Below are 22,589 nucleotides of genomic sequence, written 5' to 3'. Positions count from 1 at the left end.
TGCCTATCTCCTCAATGTGTGTGTGTGTGTGTGTGTGTCTATCTCAGTCAATGTGTGTGTGGTGCCTGTGTATGTGTGTGCCTATCTCTCAATGCTGTGTGTGTGTGTGTGTGTGTATCTCCCAATGTACACCTGTGTGTGTGTGTGTGTCTCCCTAGTGTTGTGTGTGTCTCTGTGCCACCTGTGTGTGTTAGTACCTATCTCCTCAATGTTGTTGTACACCTGTGTATGTTAGTACCTATCTCCCCAATGTTGTACACCTGTGTATACTAGTACCTATCTCCCAATGTTGTACACCTGTGTATGTTAGTACCTATCTCCTCAATGCTGTACACCTGTGTATGCTAGTACCTATCTCCCCAATGCCGTACACCTGTGTATGTTAGTACCTATCTCCCCAATGCCGTACACCTGTGTATGTTAGTACCTATCTCCCCAATGCCGTACACCTGTGTATGTTAGTACCTATCTCCTCAATGCCATACACCTGTGTATGTTAGTACCTATCTCCTCAATGCTGTACACCTGTGTATGTTAGTACCTATCTCCTCAATGCTGTACACCTGTGTATGTTAGTACCTATCTCCCCAATGCTGTACACCTGTGTATACTAGTACCTATCTCCCCAATGTTGTACACCTGTGTATGTTAGTACCTATCTCCTCAATGCTGTACACCTGTGTATACTAGTACCTATCTCCCCAATGCCGTACACCTGTGTATGTTAGTACCTATCTCCCCAATGTTGTACACCTGTGTATATAATACCACCTATCTCTCCCAATGCCCTGTGTACACCTGTGTATGTTAGTACCTATCTCCTCAATGCTGTACACCTGTGTATGCTAGTACCTATCTCCTCAATGCCGTACACCTGTGTATGTTAGTACCTATCTCCTCAATGTTGTACACCTGTGTATGCTAGTACCTATCTCCTCAATGCCATACACCTGTGTATGTTAGTACCTATCTCCTCAATGTAGTACAGCTGTGTATGTTAGTACCTATCTCCTCAATGTCGTACACCTGTGTATGCTAGTACCTATCTCCTCAATGTCGTACACCTGTGTATGTTAGTACCTATCTCCTCAATGTTGTACACCTGTGTATGCTAGTACCTATCTCCTCAATGCCATACACCTGTGTATGCTAGTACCTATCTCCTCAATGCTGATCAGATCAGGTGGTCAGGTACAGCTGTGTATGTTAGTCCCTATCTCCTCGGTTCCCAAATGCAGTACAGCTGTGTTGCTAGTACCTATCTCCTCGGTGTCGTACACCTGTGTATGCTAGTACCTATCTCCTCACTGCCATACACCTGTGTATGCTAGTACCTATCTCCTCAATGCCATACACCTGGATCTGTACAAGATCCTCCTCCCTGGAAGACATCCGGCTGACTCCCGACACAATGGACACAGTGTCCGCCTCACTCATGTCCTGCAACAAAAGGATGGAGACATAGGAACATGTTCAGTGTTCATTTTTTCAGCAGTCTTCAATGCAACAAAGGATTCATGTGGCAGGATGACAAGCTGTTGACTGAAATGACAAAAACATCTGCACATTTGTAATTTTGATTGCTCTAAATATTTTCATTGAAAGTGCAAAACTCATTATTGATTGCCACTTTCTTGAAATACTTGAGTATGGTGCTGACAAAGTAGGATTATGATTACTGGTGAATCCTGGCTTCAGTCCCATGGCTAGTGGATGCTGGTGAAACTAAGGGGCATAACTCTCAACAGCAACTTTAATCATCGAAAACCCTTCCGGTATCTACTAAAAACAGCAGATTGATGAAGTTTTGGTGGAAAATGTGATTGAGAGAAAGAGAAGCACTTACATAGTCACTCTCCTTCTTGAGGCTGGCTATCATCCCTCTACTGAAGCTCTCTGGAGGCAGAACAGTTAAGAAAATGTCGTTACTTACAAGTAATGTCATATTTGTTTGACATGACACTTGTGATCATTTTGGGAACAGAACTATGAGGAATTACAGACTATGTTTCTCATGTAAATGACTGGTTCAAGTCCAAGTAAATAGACTGCTCACAAGGGAAAGAGATGCATAATTCAGACTTTTCAAGTCTTCTTCTTTATATTACTCATCATTTTAAAAAAAGAAAATGAAAAACTACAGAAGAATGACAATGCTACAGAGAAACTAAGCTGGGCCATGTCTCGCATATCGCAATATATGAGCCAGTACAGGCCAAAGAGACGATGGCTGTGAATGCCTACGAAAAAAACGACATTGACAATGTTATGTAATTTTCCATTGGTTGCTATTTTTAGCCGGCCGCGCTGTCCCTCTTCGGAAGACGTCCAAAACACATTTTGTAAAGTTTTGAAAAATCGCTGTCATGCAGGTGCTGGCTTTGAAAAATTAAATTGTTCTTATTTCTTGGAAACCTCTTTTTCAATTCTTACTCTCTGTTATTTCATGTCTTTGATGTTAATATTCACGAGCAATAACAGTAAACGTAAATAGTCGTTTTATTTGCGTGAACAGATCGTGGATTTTTAAATGCACACCCTAATTTCCCTATGCGACAAAGATTTTTATTATAAGCTTGTGAGAAAACTGTGAGCGAATAAAACATCTCTGATGTATGAACGAGATATATATGTAGGTTATTTATACATATGGACATCGGTCGAGCCATGCATACAAATTAAATCTCGTATTGCAAATATTTCAAACTGCGTACGTCTTTCCTCGGTCATTGGTATAGTGATGTCATACGTCAACATTGTTGTACATATTTAGCAATTTCTTTGAAGTGAAGGTCAGTTGAATAAAAGTAAATACAATCACCTATCCTGACGATTACATTTTCAGTGTCATAATGTATATTTTGCATGTTGTTCAGATATGTTTTTTTTTATGAAACTAAATTCATTTTCTACATCTAGCCTTGTTCAATATCATATCATACGTGGATATCGGGTATGCGTTGTTTAGTCTTTGAAAGTTTTTGTTTGTTTGAATAATATTTACAAAAGATATTGACACATTTAGTGTAGTACACCATATTTTAAACCTTTACACAAGTGAAATACACAATGCCATTTAGAAAGTGGTCAAATGTAACATATGTTATATTTGGGATTACACTTTCTTTGTAAAGTACAGATTCTAGTACTTTTTATGGGTTGAGTCCCATCCGGGATTCGAACCCACACCCTCAGAGTCAGGCACCTAATCACCAGCACACAAAGTCAGACGCCTAGACAGCTCAGCCACCAGCGGCTTCCAAAAAAATGGAAGTCGGAGAACTGGTAGTCTGGACTGCGGACTTTGTGTACCCCTCTGATAAGTGTTAATTGGCACGGCTCCCACGTCCAAAAGCTATGAAATACACAATGCCATTTAGAAAGTGGTCAAATGTAACATACCGGTATGCTATATTTGGGATTACACTTTCTTTGTAAAGTACAGATTCTAGTACTTTTTTTTGGGGGGGGGGTTTGGGTTTGTTGTTGAGACCCATCCGGGATTCGAACCTACAACCTCAGAGTCAGGCACCTAATCGCCAGCACACAAAGTCAGACGCCTAGACCACTCAGCCACCTTGGCTTCCACAAAAATGGAATTCGGACAACTGGTAGTCTAGACTAATCTCCATTTTTGTGGAAGCCACGGTGGCTGAGCAGTCTAAGCGTCTGACAAAGTTCACCGTCGACAGCATCCATATCCACTTCAACGTATCTCCACATGATCTGAGTTACAATGACCTAGTGTTAAGTACAGCGAAGTTATGCCCCCTTATCTTTATATGTGTATGACCTCTCTATCGTGGTTTGACGTCACACAGGAAAATCCATTTCCGACATTTATTGCGAGTCATTTTTAAGATTGAGCGTATAATGTTATACATAAGCACACAAACTCGCTTCATATATATTTATGTCGGTCAGATATCAGGCAGTATTTTGTTCCTCACGCTTTCCATAAACATGCCATATGTAAAAATTTGTCGCACAGTGCTTTTATCTGTGCACAATAAAAAGCGGAGACATTTACTGTTTCTTAACGCATAACAAAAATTCGTACAAAATTTAGCAGTTCTATCTTTCAAACCTTGAAGTATTTGCACTTGAAACTATGCCATCGGATTAGAAATTTAATATTCTACATTTCTGTGTAATTTCATATAGTTGTAGGTAGATCCAGGACCACGCGAACGCCATTCTCGCACAACATTCACTTTTCAAACCTCATGAAAATGTGTGCTGGAAAAATAAATTGGGCATACAGGGGATTAACTGGTTCCCAGATCTTGCATCCCTACTTCAATATACAGACGGAGTCCAGCTTGACCAATCCAGATGTGACGTCAAATAAACAAGCAGAGCGTTTTAAATGGCAGCCTATACCAGCTCCTATCTTTGGTGAACGTTAACGCGCGCAAAGGGACCCGGGAACCAGCTTACAGAGAAACTTCACTGAAGTGAACCTTTTGTTATTGTGATGTGACGTCATCAGCTTATGACATAACAAACAATGGATGACATAATTTTGTATTGTTCTCAACAATGAAGCAATATGATGTAATGCTGTTTCAACTAGCCAATCATCACGCACAAAGATTCATATTTGCAAACATTGAAATATAAAGACAATTTGCCAGTGAATTATGTCCCCTAACCTACCCTCAAGAGGCGAAGACACATCCTCACTGTTTACAGGGGCTCTTGTTTCCTTCAATCTGTAGTGCACATAAACATAGAGCTAAACTTAGAAACAGCAATCATTCCATACATCACCATCACTACCACTACATGAGTAATTAAAACACATTATACATGATAAGGGACCAACCATTAGATATTCTGGGGTAGGGGCCTGTGATTAGATATTCTGGAGAATACTGAATACAATAATTTGTTTACTTAGGGTTGTTTACTTCGGTATTTAGCTGCATGGTAAAAATTTAATGGAAAATTTAACATCCTACTAGTTTTGTGTTGAAAGTGATCTGAAGTAACTGCTGCAGCATACAGAAGAGCCTTCATAATCTGGACAGTTCAGCTACAACTTACAACAGACACTCTCTAAACTAACAAATGTTTACATTAACGCTTTGTGAATAGAGCATATTTTCTTTGTTATATATAGGGTAATGTTCTTCTGCTGTACATGCATATGCTCTCCACAAGATCATCGTTTAGAATGCTGGACTGATCACTACCAGTTTCATCTGATATGGAAGGTCACATGACAGGGACTACTTCTTACCGGAGGTAGAACACGCTGCGTGAAGCTGACTCTGTCTCTCTGATCACAAACATATTCCGTCGGTTGTTCACAGAAAACTTATTCAGCACACTGCGAAGAGCCAGGAATCCTTGAAAATGAATTATTGATCATGATATTATTGCCAAAAGGAATCATTCAGGGGGATTGTACATCTTAGATGCAACCATAAAAGGACTTCAGAGGCAGAATAGGTTCCCTGTAAGTCATGCCTGTTGTAAGAGCCCATTCACGAGGATTGTGCATTACAAAGTTTGACCGGGCTGACTTGAGTATCATCAAGCCCTGATGCCCTTTATTCTCAGAGTAAATGGAGCTAAACATGTTGCTAGTTCTACTTTGTCCTCTGCCAAAAATGTCCTGCAACATATATTTTAAATATTTGTACTGTTACCTTTAGAGACACTGACTAGAGAAAGTGCACCTGTTGAGACACTGACTGACTAGAGACGGAGAGCGTACCTCTTGAAACACTGACTGACTAGACAAAGCACACCTCTTGAAATACTGACTAGAAATGGAGCGCATACCTCTTGAGACGTTGCCTCTGCCTGTGGCAGTCTTCAGTCTGGGGTGTAGCACAAAGTTCTTGGTCCACACACAGTCGCAGGCGAAGAAGCCAGGCCTCAGTTTGAGGGAAGCAAACAGGTAGTTATTCCCCTTGCCATCTTCCCCTTCTTCCTCCTCCTCCACCTCAGAACCTGGACAGAAACAGGCAACAGAGAAAGGTAGATCAGGTTGTCTGACAGTATGGCATGGTACTATCATACTATGGGTAATAATTCATCAAAATCGGCTAACATGAAGCCACTATCACGGGATCACAGCAAGGCGAAGGGTCATAACTCAGACTGCAAGCCCAGAAACCATGCCACCAAAATTAAATAGAAAGCTCTGACTCCATTATCAATACATGTACACAGCATGATGAACAACATTTGTCATTCTCGGGAGCTGAACATTGGGTGACATACTCCTACACCTGTACTCACTGTCTGGAGCTGAACGTCCTGATAGAGTCCTCTTGTCTGCCCAGGAGATGTCTTCGTCTGCTTCAGGGACCAGCAGGTTGTTACACATGTGGGTGTCATTCAGGTCCTCCAGGAGCAGTTGCTGCAGACACAGATATTCATTACAGTTACTTCCCTTTGCTGTAATGTTGCTGCAGACACAGATATTCATTACAGCTACCTCCCTTTGCTGTAATGTTGCTGCAGACACAGATATTCATTACAGTTACCTCCCTTTGCTGTAATGTTGCTGCAGACACAGATATTCATTACAGTTACCTCCCTTTGCTGTAATGTTGCTGCAGACACAGATATTCATTACAGTTACCAGTGTATGAAATAAGGCCCGTCCGACCCCCCGAGACGGGATAGATTTCTGACGGACGGTCTAATTTAACAGCTAGCCATCCCGATGGACAGTTGAAAATAAGTTACCTCCCTTTGCTGTAATGTGCTGCATACACAGATACTCATTACAGTTACCTCCCTTTGACGAGACTTACTCTCAATATGTTACATGTTACTATTACGCAACCCATGTCCTGCCAACACCCAGAACAGGCATCCAGACTTAATGTGACTTGAACCAGTTAAATCCCTTTTATAGCCAAACCTTCTCAGGATGCTATTACCCAATACAGTTATGTCCCTTGACCTCCAAACACTTGGACCAGACTGAATAGGCATACTGTAATGTGTAACAGTTACATCCCTATCCTGCCAACACAAGGACCAGACTAGACAGGGACATTGATACACATAACCTCTATCTCACCCTTTCTGTCATCAATTAGACCAGATTGACAAGGGACATTGTCTGATTTATATCTAGTGGTGGTCCGATTAATTGAAATAATCGAAGATTGGTCGTAGTGACTAAACGACCAAGCAATCGATCACAATTTCTCATAATCGAACACAAACAATTCTGGAACACTTGTTTTCATTAACAATATTTTTCACCAGGTTGGTTTTGTCTGTTACATTTCGTAAGCACTACAAGCTCGTTTCAAGTCACGATTGAATTTATCTTAAAGATTTCAAGAAATTTATGTTACTGACATACTAGTCATCCTTTAAAGATGTGAAATTTTGCCAAAAAATCCAAAAAGAACTACTTGTTTTCACCTTATTTTTATGTGCATTAACAAATTTCATAAATGATGCTAACCAATTATTTTCGATGATTGATCGGTTGTAATGAACCAATCATCAATTATGAGATTTTAACCAATTCCCAACACTATTTATATCCCTTACCTACTGCCCAAAATATGAATAGATTAAACTTCCAAGAATTAGGAAAAAGACAACAACTCAAACATTTTATTCCTTAATCCTTGTCTGTTTTTTTCATTTGTGACAACAGTTTTCTAAGTCAAAGTTTTGAAAAAGGCCCTGGTGAGGTGTACAATATACATAAGTCCCTTTCCCATAAAGAATATGCTCTCAAACACATCTGTACCTCAGATAATCATATATATGTCTGAGTCTAAGTAAACTTAGGCTCAGTATTATTCGTTACACTGCTATACTGAGTCTAACAAAACCTAGTAGAAGGTCGCGCCAGCTAACCTTTGAGCGACATATGACCGTCCAATGAAATGCGAGACGGCCGAACGGATTTAACCAATCAGACAACGACTACTTGTTAGGGTTCGGCGGGATGTACAAAACGTTTTTTTAATTTTCTCTTTCCTGGTCGCTGACATTGATCTATCAACAAACGAAAATCTGCATAAAACACATATATTTGACCTGCAGTATATACGCTTATGGGTTTCTAATGACATGCTTACTATTTGGTTTATATTTTCGCAAGATGACATCCTCGAATATTGACAAAAACGCTATTTTCAGCGACTGTTTACTCATTGCGTGTAGCATTCGGAAGCAATCATGCGGAAAATAGCATTCGGAATCGTTCTAGTATTTTAGGTAAAGGTTCAAACGGTATGTGCGAATGTTAACTTCGCGATTGGTAAGCTGTGTTCTAATTGGTCAGTCCAAAAGGTTAGCTGACGCGACCTTCTATAAGGTTTTGTTAGACTCAGTATAGCAGTGTAACAAAGTTAGACTGATTAGACTGATAAATGTCTGAATACTGAACTGGGTTGCATGTGAGGCCACTGACCTGGTTGACCTTCTTGGAGATCCTGTTGATGGACTTGTTGACCAGCTCCAGGAGGGACTGGTAGTGTACAGTCTCCTCCCCTTCTTCATGTCCTGTCTCCCTGATGTCACAACAACAAGTTTAAATAAATAAAAACATTTTAGCAAAAACACACAACTGTCAAACATGCCAGGCAATCAACATGTAGGCAATCAGACACACATCCTTGTATTTACAGCGAATGGTTTAAAAAATGCCAGAAATTAAAGACAAAGAAATGGTACTAATATAAAAACAATCCACACATAACAAAGGTTAACAAAACTTTTGAGTGAAATTTTAAAAATATTCAATCCACACTATAACACCAGAAATCCAGTTAACAATGAGCATCTTTTACGAACCGACTCTAACACCAGTATCCCATTATTTTTTTTTTATTGGGTTATGAAGAAAATAAATACGGACTATGCTCAACACCATTCCTATTTTTTTATTGATGATAGAATTTGATAAATTTGAGAGAGACTAAAAAATCTCCTGCCCTTTCCCCTCCCTCCCACACCAACATCTACCCACCCATACACTGCAAAAAATACAATGGCAGTAACATTGCCAACCGAAAAAAAAAAAAAGAAGGTGAAAATGATATAACAAATGAAGATGAATTGAGCCCGATTTGGTGATGTTGATGAAATTCTTCAGAGATATGGAAAAGTTTCCAAGTTTACAATGAATATATGATGCCCTATAAGAGACAAAACTGAAAGGTGTGTTGTAAGTACACATTACATCGCCCAAAAGTCATTTATAGAAGACATTCATCTGACCTGGTATGGAAGAATATGTCAGTGTGATCATTGCTGATCTGCAGTATGAGCCAGAACTTGGGCAGACGGGGATACGACGGGACGCTGTCGCTGGTGGAGGCTGTGTCATCAAGGTCACCATCACTAGAGTCCCCATCATACCCTACAGGAACAAATAATTACAGATAGTCTGGATAATACATGATAACCTGGTAAGTGGTCAGGGATATAAGAAACACCACCCATCCTTCGATCTGCTTGTATCCAAATGAGAACAAAAATTGCAAAACAACTCAAAATTGGGAAAAGTCTAATAAATGTAAATACTAAAAACATCAATGAATATCCTGTACTCAACAATATCTGCTGCTGTGTGTTAAAATTATACCAACCACTGGAAAACTATCTGCAAGTTGACATCTTTAATGGAGGGGAAACAACAGTAAGATGAACAGCACAAACAGGCACAGAGGGGGAAACAACAGTAGGAGGAACAGCACAAACAGGCACAGAGGGGGAAACAACAGAAGGAGGAACAGCACAAACAGGCACAGAGGGGGAAACAACAGAAGGAGGAACAGCACAAACAGGCACAGAGGGGGAAACAACAGTAGGAGGAACAGCACAAACAGGCACAGAGGGGGAAACAACAGGAGGAACAGCACAAACAGGCACAGAGGGGGAAACAACAGGAGGGAGGAACAGCACAAACAGGCACAGAGGGGGGAAACAACAGAAGGAGGAACAGCACAAACAGGCACAGAGGGGAAACAACAGAAGGAGGAACAGCACAAACAGGCACAGAGGGGGAACAACAGGAAGGAGGAACAGCACAAACAGGCACAGAGGGGGAAACAACAGAAGGAGGAACAGCACAAACAGGCACAGAGGGGGAAACAACAGTAGGAGGAACAGCACAAACAGGCACAAAGGGGGAAACAACAGAAGGAGGAACAGCACAAACAGGCACAGAGGGGGAAACAACAGAAGGAGGAACAGCACAAACAGGCACAGAGGGGGAAACAACAGAAGGAGGAACAGCACAAACAGGCACAGAGGGGGAACAACAGTAGGCACGATGTTCTACTCAGCTGACGTGAAACAGTTCATTTTGAAGGTGTATGATTTCATTCAATGTGAAGCATTTGGATACAGACAGACTTTAATGCATGTTACATTCTACTGATATAAGGTTTGAATAGAATCCTTACATTCCATCTGTGTCAAATCCACAGGGGCTTGTATTGTATTCGTTCACTGATATCCATATCCTTCTTTATATGTATATGGATATTAGTGAACAAGGACGTATTATTTTCAGCAATACAAGCCTCTGTGGTCAAATCTGATGGTGAGCCTTACCATCTTCAGTGTAGCTTCCCCTGGAAGAGAACAGTGAGGGTGTGTGCGGCAGAGTTGACGACCTGCTGTGTGGAGTCCCCTGCCCTGATGGAGCCGAGTAGTGTCGACCTCGAACGTGTGGCAAGGTGGGGCGAGCCGTTGAACCACCCCCTGTCGTCTGCTGAATCTCTTCATGCTGTGTTTCTGCCTGAAATCCAGCAAAACTGGAAGACTTCTTCAATGATCCTTCTCCACTCTCCACAGGCTCTCTGTCAATTTTGGGGACATCCAATATATGAGATGTTGGAACCATTGCTGGGAGAGTAGGCTCATCAGGTTTCGACAACTTGGCATCAACAGAATCAGAACCCATGTCATTTCCGACTGGCCTAGCCATGAACTTAGGCATCTGAAAAGCTTCTCTGCCTGAAATCTTCTATCTCAGGAGTGATGGGATCAGGCGAGTCAACACACTTGGCGGTCAACTGGTCAACTGGATGCAGGACGCTGGGAAGACTGTTGCTTCTCTCCTCGATGGCCGGAAACAGTCGGCAGGTGGGGTCCTTCCACCCTGGGGGGATGTCTCCAGACTCCAGTTCTGCCAGGGCAGACTTGAGATCGCGGGCATGCTGCCGAAGCTGAATGGCACGTGCTCGGTCGATGATGACAAAGTAATAGTCTCCCTCCTTCGTCCAGTGATAACCTGGTAAGTGCATCCTCTCAAACTCCTAAACAACAAAATGTGCCATTCAAATTATAATGATTAGAAATATACATGGATATCTTTCATGCTTGGTAGCCATATGCACCTATGTACAAGGGGCGTTCATTAAAGATTTCCCCTGACGCCCTTGCAGTGGACTTAGTGGAACGAAACTTGGCACAGTTATTAGTCCTTCTCTTCATAGCAACCACCAAGAGTTACACACTTCTCCCATCGCTTTATGCAACTATAAAGACCTTGCTTGAAAACGTCAGTAGGTTGCGTATCAAACCATGACGTGACTTCCGAAATCAGTGTTTCATCATCTGGGAAGCGTGTTACTTTCAAAAATGACTTCATAGTTGGAAAGATATGGAAGTTAGATGGTGCATGGTGTGTGATAAGTCTGTCGAAAAAGTTTGTCTGTGTTTTTTGGTACATGTCCAAAAGAGCCTTTGAGCAACTGACTTGTTCTTGCTTCTGAAAATTGTGAGCAGCCAGGGAATCCATCATGCAGACACCTTATGCATGTGCAAATTGTCATGAATGATTTTTTCCACAGACCCTACACAGAACTTGACATAATGTGCTAACTGGCGAACAGTTATACGGCAATCTTCAAAATGGCAGTCTCCACTTTACTGACAGTGTCTTCATCAATGGCTGAAAGAGGTCGACCAGGAGTGGAGCAGTTTCCACAGATTTCCGACCACATTTCAACTGGTGATGCCAGTGTTTAACTACGTCATACGATGGGGCATCCTCCCCATAGGTTGCTTTCATTTCTTCAAAGGTCTCTTTTGGTGTGTGACCTTTCAAGTACAAAAACTTGATCACTGCTCAGCCCTCAACTGGCTCCATTGTCACACCTTACTTCAATGTAACGCTTGTCAATGAAATAGCTTTAATAGTTCAATGCTGAAAATTTCCACATGACCCATAGACATATGTGTCATTACTCACATGAAGTTTCAGCCACAAGTGGGTCAGGGGAAATCTTTAATGAACGCCCCTCGTATGATGAAGCAGTCATTGGTGTGTAGGATACTATATACATGTACCCCAGGAGACTTCAATGCACCCAAATGTACCCAATGGAATACACAAATACAATTTCTATGTTTAAACATTTTAAACACATGGTCTTCCTAGATTCTGGTTGTATTGTCTGCACAAATGTACTGCCACACAATTATTTAATAGGGTAGTAAACTCAAATCTTCAGAGTATACCTTTCTAAAGCATATATCACTATTTCAAGAGCTTAATGTTAGAGGAAGAAGTTTTCTATAAATATTCACTTCCTCAGTGACACAGCTAAACGCACGTCTCAACCCCATCCTGATCAATAGTTCCAGGGCCTAGTGACTAAAACATTTGCTTGTCATGCAGAAGGCTCGGGTTCAATTCCCCACATCAGCACAATGTGTGAAGCCCATTTCTGGTGTCCCCTGCCGTGATATTGCTGGAATATTGCTAAAAGCGGTGAAAAACTATACTCACTCACTCAATGGTTCCATGATGTATGAAAACATTAAGCCCTAAACAACCCAAAACTGGTCCTCTAAAGAAGTATTATTCATTACAAAGGTTTAATTACTGACCTCTGTGAACCTGCCAAGGCTCTGGTCGGCTCCGTAGACAAACATAAGTTCGACTCTGTCATGAACACAGGCTGGCTTCCCCCGCCTGTACTGACGACTTGATGTGCTCCGTCACAAACTTGAGAGCATCAGCGCTGATGGGCTGCAGGTTCCGTAGAGACGATGTGATCTCATCTGACAGCAGCCACTCGATCTGAAGCACAGAGTTGTTCACAACTCATCCTGACACTGTTAGTTTCGTCGCAATCAGCCGGGGCGGTTCCAGGATTTTGGACAAGAGGGGGTGCACATAAATCATGAAGTCCATAGGTTAAGGGGAAATGTTCCTCAGGGAACATTTTTGAGGGGGAGAAGGGGGGGTGGGTGCACATCCCCCGCAACCCCCTCTGGATCCATCCCTGATCGGTAATATTCCAGTTAAGCCGACATGGGGATTGGCTGACATCATCACAATCTAGCTACACAGATGGGATATGATGAAGATAAGTTAATGAACTGACACTAGACAAACGGTAGACTCAGAACCTTACCTCTTCCTTACACTTAAGGACAGCTCCATGTTGGACCTTGGGCAGGTGGCCAATAGGATCTCCCATCAGTGGCTTGCTGAAGCTGAAGTTAAATAACTATATCAGACATGCATTCCTGTTTAGTTTAGGTAATGTACTACAAGCGAGGGAGTTTGTTTCACCATCTTGATCATCTGAACTGGGTTGCCATATAACAAAACAAGGACTGAGCTGCAAGATCGGGTGTATCTTTTCCATAGTTTGTTTTTTCCAAAGCATATTCTCATATGAAAATATTTCATCTATACATTTAATCTGTGTATGCATAGAACAGCAACAGCAAACTTGTAAACATTATTAGACAGGTGAGTGAGTGAGTGAGTGAGTGAGTGAGTGAGTGAGTGAGTGAGTGAGTGAGTGAGTGAGTGAGTGAGTGAGTGAGTGAGTGAGTGAGTGAGTGAGTGAGTGAGTGAGTGAGTGAGTGAGTTTAGTTTTAGGCCGCACTTAGCAATATTCCAGCTATATGGCGGCGGTCTGTAAATAATCGAGTCTGGACCAGACAGTCCAGTGATTAACAGCATGTGCATTGATCTGAGCAATTGGGAACCGATGACATGTCAAGTCAGCGAGTCTGACCACCCGATCCCGTTAGTCGTCTCTTCGACAAGCATGGGTTACTGAAGATCAATATTCTAACCCGGACCTTCACGGGTCAGACAGCAGAGAGGAATATTACAATATCTACTACAAACAATGAACCAACAGTTTGAGCATTCATCCATAGTGAGTGAGTGAGTTTAGTTTTATGCCACACTCAGCAATATTCCAGCTTTATGGTGGCGGTCTGTAAATAATCGAGTCTGGATCAGACAATCCAGTGATCAACAGCATGAGCATCAATCTACGCAACTGGGATACGATGACATGTGTCAACCAAGTCAATGAGCCTGACCACCCAATCCTGTTAGTTGCCAGTTACGACAAGCATGTGTTGCTGAAGATCAACTCTAACCCGGATCTTTATGGGTGCATTTATCAATAACATCAGCATCCAAAAATATTGTGTCTGACAAAATACACTGCCCTGTTGGTCAGTCAGAATGTCGAACTTATCCTTGTGGTGGTTATCAAAATCAAGAAATATGGACACCCAAGAAACCTTCTTCCCAGACTATCAAGAACGACCTTGAACTGTCTCGCTTACCCATCTGAGGAGATGATAGAGAAGGCAGTGTCCTCTTGGTCACTTTCGTTGTGGGGCGATGAAGGAGTAATGCTTGATCCCGACAACATCCGAATGTATGACGGCTTGCCAATCAGCGGGACATCCAGCTCATTGGGCAGCGTCATGCAGTTGATGTCAAAGGTGAACCTCATATTTTCAAGGTCAAGGATGCTGACTTCCTCTTCAATTTTTGTCCAAATGTCAACTGAGGAATGAAGGTGTCATTGCGTGAATATAAAAACAGCACATTACCCAATCAGAGTTGTCTCCCATGAATCTCCAACTTCACTAGCAACATAGTTCTATGAAAATTAAAAAATGGTGGACATGGTATTCTTGATATTAAATCATTCAATGTCTGATATCTATGTTGTTGCAGTGAAGGTATTCAGAATAATATTGAAGCAAAATTGCAAGCTGTGACTATAAGAAAGTTTATTAACAGTAGCAAGTCTTACTAACTGTAACTGTCAAAATTCCCCCACTATTATCAAACATATACCTCCATCATAAAGGACATTTTATTGGTCCTGTGTGTTTGGATCATTGGACCTGTGTGTTTGTTATAGAATGAGGAAAACCTTTAGAAAACTAGAAAGTGTTTTTACTCATAAAAACAGATGTCTCCCCTTTCCCCAATTCAACGTTGAGACCTCAACAGAAAAAAATAATTGAAACAGAAAAAAATAAAATTGAATGAAAACTTCAAACCAAAAGGCACATCTACATGATATGGAGGGGCAGTTTAGCAAATGATTTGTTGAAGATGGGTCAATTAGTTTCAGAATTATGCTCCGGAAACAAACTTTACCCTTCAAAAAAAGAAAAGTCCAAATTGTTGCCATAAAAAACAAACATGAGTCATCAGAAGATGACATATCCCCCCGGCCCCTACATATTTGAAAGAACAAATCATCTGACAGTTACTTAAAGTCTAGCTTGACTTTTTTAAACTAAGTCCAAATCATTTCCATGGAAATCATGAGAAATATAAATGCCAAAAATCTGTAAATAGCAAAAGGCACCATTTTAAAATTTGCCTGATATATCTGCCAAGTTCTGCTGAAAGATACTGAACGCTTTTCGAGTTGTGCACCAGAAATGAAGCCCACCCCTCCCTTTTGAGACTAAGTCCGAATCGTTTCCATGGAAACCGAGAAAATAATAAATCACACAAATCTGCAAATAGCAAAAGGCACCACTTTGGCATCTGCCTCACATATCTGCCAAGTTTTGCTGAAAGATATTTAGAAGTTTTCGAGTTGTGCTCAGGAAACGAAGCCCACCCCTCCCTTTTGGGACTAAGTCCGAATCGTTTCCATGAAAACCGGGAAAAATAAATAAGCCAAAAATCTGCAAATAGCAAAAGGCACCACTTAAGGTTCTGTTTGATATATCTAGCAAGTTTTGTTGAAAAATATTGAATGGTTCTTGAGTTGTGCCTCGGAAATGAAGCCCACCCCTCCCTTTTGGGACTAAGTCCGAATCGTTGTCAAGGAAACCAAAAAAAAATAAAAATGCCAAAAATCTGCAAATAGCAAAAGGCACCACTTAAGGTTCTGTTTGATATATCTACCAAGTTTTGTTGAAAAATATTGAACGGTTTTTGAGTTAGCAAATTTCTTAAGACTTACAGTGTTTATGGCAAACATTTAGTTTTAGTTCTCCCAAAATTTATACAATGTGACATATTCTGAGGACAGTTAACGTTGTCCAACATTGACGATTCAACATTTTTTTTTAAAAAGCTACCAAAAGCTAAAAAGTGGAGAGTGATCATCTGATGCATACCCAGACATTGTGGCAGTGACCTGATGGAGACAAAGTGTGAGCTGCCGGCATTCTTCATGGAGCAGGTGAAGTGGATGAAGAGTGGCTCTTCCTCTTCCTCCTTCTGCTCCGTGGTGAGGTCAAGGTCAAGCTCTGACTCAGACGAGTGAGTGGACCCCATGCTGGACAAAACCGACAATCTGTCCTCCTGAATGTGACCATTTCGCAACATCTTTTCTTCTGAACGGATTTCAATGTATTCATCGTCTGTGTGCTCCGTCTGACTCGTGTCTGGTTTAAAAACATTTCTTATTTCTTAATAACAGACATTCTATAGAAATAATTTTACAACTTACAGACTTTTTTTGCAGTGAAATTTGAATAGATCAAATATTATTGTTCATATAAGATTGAAAAATCAAAATATCTTTCTATTATATTTGACATAATGCTGTTTGGAACCATTGTCTTATTGTGTAAAATAAATGCCAATTCTTTTAAAGAGTGGTGTTTAAAGTGCTAACAGCATCATGGTACTCAGATGCACTTCTTTCAGAGGAGATTTCATGCTGTTCATAGGTGTTTAGCAAAACAAAACATTAAGCAGTAAAGAGTTGGTTTTGTAAGATTCACAGATTTATTGCAGTAAAGAAAGATGTTTCGTTATACTTTCGAATTGTGGCTGTGATAAATCTGTAAACAATTTAAACTAGTGGTTGCAACATTACAAAATTGTCTCCAAAGTACATGCTGGTGCCCCACCTGTGTTGTCACCATGTTGGCTGTCAGACAGTTCCCCATCCTCCTGACTCTCCTCCAGCTGTAACAGTCATCCATCTCCATCAGATGGTAAATCTTAGAGATGATACACTCCATCTCAGTCAAACACATCAACATCACCATCAGATGGTAAATCTTAGAGATGATACACTCCATCTCAGTCAAACACATCAACATCTCCATCAGATGGTAAATCTTAGAGATGATACACTCCATCTCAGTCAAACACATCAACATCACCATCAGATGGTAAGTCTTAGAGAGAATACACTCCATCTCAGTCAAACACATCAACATCACCATCAGATGGTAAATCTTAGAGATGATACACTCCATCTCAGTCAAACACATCAACATCACCATCAGATGGTAAGTCTTAGAGAGGATACACTCCATCTCAGTCGAACACATCAAGCTTACCATCTGATGGTAAATCATAGAAAGGATACACTCCATCTTTGTCAAACATCAACATCACCATCAGATGGTAAATCATAGAGAGGATGCACTGTCTATTCATCAAACACATCAAGCTTACCATCAAATGGTTAGTCTTAGAGAGGATACACTCTATATCAATAAAACACATCAAGTTTACCATCTGATGGTAAATCATAGAGAGGATATACTCTATACCAGTTAAACACATCAAGCTTACCATCTGATGGTAAATCTTAGAAAACTACTCGCAGCAAATATAATTGTGTGAAAAATACAAAAAAGAAAAAATATTTTCCAAAATATTTCCATACCCCAATGGAAAATACTACTGAATTGTACCAGTCTATTTACTTATTCTCAGTACAATGCATCATGAATGCACTAGCTTTAGCAGCATTCACAAGCCATTGAGGATAGGGTACTAAGGAGCTAATGTGCCCAACAGCACATATGGATGGACAAGCACTGGGCACCAGTCAGACGGGTCACTCACTGAGACATCCTGCAACATGCTGTCCGAGCAGTAGAAGTAGAAGTCAGGGTGGGTCGGGACTGGACGGAACCACTTCTGTACAATACCCAGGAACTTGGAACGCACTAGTTCACGCAGACCATCAACCATATCACAAGGACAAGCCCCCTTCAGTGGAATGGTCAGCGTGGTGGACACTTTGGGCAGCTGCAGCACGGCCGGAATCCTGGAGTCCAGGACTTCCACATCACTGGAAGCACAGACGGTCAACTTGTAGAACAACACTTTAGGTTTACAAAGGTAAGAGCTTAGGGGAGCCATTTTGAACAAACCTTACTCTACGGTTGAAAAATGGTGAAGGAATGTTTCATATCAATGTACAGGTCATATACAACCTGATGTAAACAAATGTTTTTTGTTTTGCACAGTAAAAGAATGCTGTTTTAGTATAAGTACAATTACTGTGAAGTTTGTCCTGAGTTTAACAAGAGTAAATTTTCCTTGCCAAAACAGTGCTATGCTTATGAGTTTACTTCATATTTTTGCAAACTGAGAAAATCTCAAATTCTCTTTCTTAAAACATACATTAAAGAACAATCAACGTAACAATTTAAAAAACAACATATCAACATTTCAGGAAAGGTCAGCACTGTGGCAGTTCATTTTTGTCCTCATCAACTTGCAACAAGGATCTATATTCCCGGACATTTTCCAACACGTGTCAATATGCCCTAAAACTAGGAAGTTAATAACAAAGAATAACAAACACAGAACGTTTCTCACAGCCTTTCCAATATACAAGATATTAATTACTCACATATAATCCTGAAATCTCAGATGCAAAACCTCACCTGTCAGTGTCTTCCACCACGTCCATGAACCTAACAGACAGTTTCCGAGGGTGTTTGACTGCCTCTTTGGTGGTGCCGCTCTCCTTCCGGGCTTTGTCCGCGATGTGCTGAAAGTGACCACAGGATGCCTGGAGAAAGTAGGTCATGTCGGTCTCCAGGGGACACGACTCCTCACAGATGTTGTTGATGGCTGCATTGACATCCCGCTGATCAACGTAGAAGCCCTGCTGTAGACTCTTAAACACACCTGTGCAAGGTGGATGATGAGGTTAGAAGTTACTTACAAATATCTTTCATGACAAGAATGCTAAAAAGCTGCCATCCTGATTTTCCAATAGCTATACATTTTATGCTCCTCACAACATTTTATCGCAAAACCTCAAAGATCATGAAGACGGAATCATCTTTGTTGATAAAGGAAGGACCGTTTTGTCTTTAAAGTGCAACACAGTTTTGTTTGTGAGTTACATTTTGAACAGGTTTCCCTTAAATATGTGGAAAAGCTACCCAATGTTACAATTTTAGACTGAGCTCTCGTCTATTTTATCAAAAACTTGTTGAAGAAAGACAAAATAGAGTTGCTGACAACAAACTCACCAGTAACAAAGCATCTGAGGTACGTCTCAGAGATGACCACACAATGCTGCCTGAAGGCTGAAGTCCCTCCTTCACAGATGCTATCATTAGATCTGCGGTCTATGGATGACCTCCAGTTCAATCTGTGAATGTCACTCTCTTCTTCGTTTACACTGTCCTCATTGTCACAAGACAGTAAGCGACCTCGAGGACTTGCTGTCATTTTGCCATATAACTGAGTATTGTCCAGGTCAGCCATGTCGAAAGACATGTCCTCATAGATGTCCTCATATTGCGTGAAGTCCCATCTGTTGACCAGCGAGTCCACGACATTATGCTGGTAGCAATCATACACATATATTGGCAGTAACAGAGGATGTGGTTGAGATGGTTTGTCTTCCAGAACTTCACCACCTTCAGGAACTTCGCCTGTAACTTCAGCAGATCCCTTCTGCATTTCAGAATCTTCAACTCCTTCCATAATGACAGTATGACCTTCATCTTCCAGTTCAGGATCAACTGATGCCTCATCCTCAACATCTCTCAAATCTTGCTCCACATCAGAATTTGTCACAGGTTTGGATAAAGAAGAGGGTTGAGTCTCCTCAGGAATTTGATCATCCTGTTCAGCTGTTTCTTCTTTATTCCCAGACTCTTCAGCTTCATCCTTACCAAACTCTGTAATATTGTTGAGCAGAAGGAGATCATCAAAGCTTGCTGGAACAAATGTGAGGAACATGTGAGTGTCCGTCTTTGCAGAAGCAAAGCATCTCCACATCGGGCAAGCAGCCTCTTCATCCGATGGCTGTTTCTCCAAAGGTTTAATGGGAGTGCCATAGCTCTTGTTCAAAGGAGAATTGGAAAATGGGGAGTTTATTTCAAAGTTGCCTAGTTTGGAATCCTTCAGTTTTGGAGTTCCAAGAACTTTGCTTTCCTTATTAACCTTTTCTGCATCCTTTGTAGCTTTGGGGTCTGAAGTTTTGCCATCCGCTGTGGTTTTGTCTTCTGGTGTGGGTGTTGCTTCATGGCTGCTGTTGATGAAGTTAAAAGGGAGGGGATTTTTGCTAGGATCTCTCTTCCTGGACTTCAGAAGGTTCAGAAACCCAGCACAGTCTTCAGATGTGAGTGGGATTTCTTTGTCATGGACATTCTCCTTACTAAGAAGCCCTGTTCCTTTCAGACTCTCAAACAGGATGGCAAACAGTTGGTTGTTGGAGCCTTTGGGATCAATGGGAACTTCCTCGGCATTGTAGGTTATCTTTGCTGGAAAGCAAGAACAACACAATCACTGAATGACATTTCCTTACTCTAAGTGTAAATATATGCTAATATGCTCTTAATCTGAAGAATACACCCCAACATGCTCTGTTGTGAAGAATAAACAGTAATATGCTCCTAATGTGAAACAAAACTCTTTTTTTTCATGTAATCTTTCATGCCCAGTAAAGAGTTATTGTTCTGTAAAAAGTGAGGCCAATTAAATTGCTTAGTACTTCTTAAGGCATGAATGTATACACCTGTAACTCACTTGGAGGTATCATACATACATCTGTAACTCACCTGTAGGTATTATGCATGCTCCTGTATACAACTAATTACTCAGCTGGAGGCATCATGTATGCACCTGTAACTCACCTGGAGGCTTCATGTATGCACCTGTATACACCTGCAATTCAACTGAGGCATCATGTATGCACCTGTAACTCACCTGAAGGCATCCTGTATACACCTGTAACTCACCTGGAGGTATCATGTATGCACCTGTATACACCTGTAACTCACCTTGAGGTATTATGTATACACCTGTAACTCACCTGGAGGTGTCATGTATGCACCTGTATACACCTGTAACTCACCTTGAAGTATTATGTAATACACCTGTAACTCACCCAGAGGTATTATGTATGGACCTGTATCTCACCTTGAGGTATTATGTATACACCTGTAACTCACCCAGAGGTGTCATGTATGCACCTTTATACACCTATGTCTCACCATGAGGTATTATGTATACACCTGTAACTCACCTGGAGGTGTCATGTATGCACCTGTATACACCTGTAAGTTACCTGGAAGCATCATATATGCACCTGTATACACCTGTTACTCACCCAGAGGTATTATGTATACACCTGTAACTCACCTTGAGGTATTATGTATACACCTGTAAGTTACCTGAAAGCGTCATATATGCACCTGTATACACCTGTAACTCACCCAGAGGTATTATGTATGCACCTGTATACACCTGTAACTCACCTTGAGGTATTATGTATACACTTGTAACTCACCTGGACACATCATATAAGCACCTGTATACACCTGTTACTCACTTGGAGGTATGAATGTAGAGAAGAGGAGCTCTGCCTGTTGAGACTTGGGAAGGAGGGCCAGCAGGTCGAAGGGAAAGGGGATGTTGAAGATGGATGTCTCCAGTCTACGGCTGTCGTCTCGCACATACTGCTTACGGAACCGTGGACTTGGTGGACTGTGTTCCAGAGGAAACCGTAACTAAATGAGTCTAGCTATGTTTCATTACTTTGTTTTTTGCAAATGTTTTAAAAACTATTTTCTCAGTATTTGAAGTATATTTTCTCAAACTTAACAATTTGAGAATACAGTCAAAATTTCATAATGTAATGGAAAAAAATAAATCACAATTTTTTTCAAAACCTTGAAATAACATAAAGTAATTGGAGCAACAAGAACAATTCAAAACTTTCATTTTGGGGAATAAACTTTAGAAAAGAATAAGAACATATTATCAAAATAATGAGATAAATAAATTGAACAAAACTACCAAGTAATTAACAAAAAGAAGAGAATTATTCTTTTGTAAAAACATACCAACCAAAAACAATTGCATTTCAAAATAGTTTTGGTCATGATTGGTAATGGCCATTTTGCCTACCAGGAGTGAGAGGACTGGGAATCTGGCACCGGTGAGGGAAGGATGGGACAGTTCCGACACTGGTAGATGAGATGTTCAAACGTCACCAAGCTGGAGATACACTCGTAGTCCACCGGGAAGAACTGAAACATAGCGAACATTTGTTGCAATGTACTCCTGTAATGTTTGGTCAAGAAGGCAGCAGTTAACAGACTTGTAGATCATCAACTTG

General features: G+C 40.9%; 1 protein-coding gene across 1 annotated transcript in view; it reads right to left on the bottom strand.

Annotated features, from left to right (window-relative positions):
- The window catches only part of LOC124259785 (KICSTOR complex protein SZT2-like), a 140,359-nt gene that overhangs the window by 37,884 nt on the left and 79,886 nt on the right, over positions 1 to 22,589 (bottom strand). Inside the window, 21 exon segments of the mRNA XM_046693992.1 lie at positions 1,335 to 1,440; positions 1,847 to 1,896; positions 4,660 to 4,715; positions 5,246 to 5,354; positions 5,794 to 5,964; positions 6,256 to 6,376; positions 8,408 to 8,507; positions 9,217 to 9,358; positions 10,558 to 10,923; positions 10,955 to 11,264; positions 12,844 to 12,927; positions 12,929 to 13,036; positions 13,374 to 13,455; positions 14,557 to 14,782; positions 16,369 to 16,638; positions 17,110 to 17,167; positions 18,062 to 18,290; positions 18,892 to 19,138; positions 19,489 to 20,730; positions 21,801 to 21,955; positions 22,379 to 22,500. Coding sequence (XP_046549948.1) covers positions 1,335 to 1,440; positions 1,847 to 1,896; positions 4,660 to 4,715; positions 5,246 to 5,354; positions 5,794 to 5,964; positions 6,256 to 6,376; positions 8,408 to 8,507; positions 9,217 to 9,358; positions 10,558 to 10,923; positions 10,955 to 11,264; positions 12,844 to 12,927; positions 12,929 to 13,036; positions 13,374 to 13,455; positions 14,557 to 14,782; positions 16,369 to 16,638; positions 17,110 to 17,167; positions 18,062 to 18,290; positions 18,892 to 19,138; positions 19,489 to 20,730; positions 21,801 to 21,955; positions 22,379 to 22,500 — 4,354 coding nt within the window.

The sequence above is a fragment of the Haliotis rubra genome, unplaced genomic scaffold, assembly GCF_003918875.1.
Source record: "Haliotis rubra isolate DU_JTF1 unplaced genomic scaffold, ASM391887v1 Scf737, whole genome shotgun sequence".
Taxonomy (NCBI): Eukaryota; Metazoa; Mollusca; class Gastropoda; order Lepetellida; family Haliotidae; genus Haliotis; species Haliotis rubra.
Note: the sequence above shows the minus strand (reverse complement) of the source record. Positions and strands in the feature narration are given on the sequence as shown.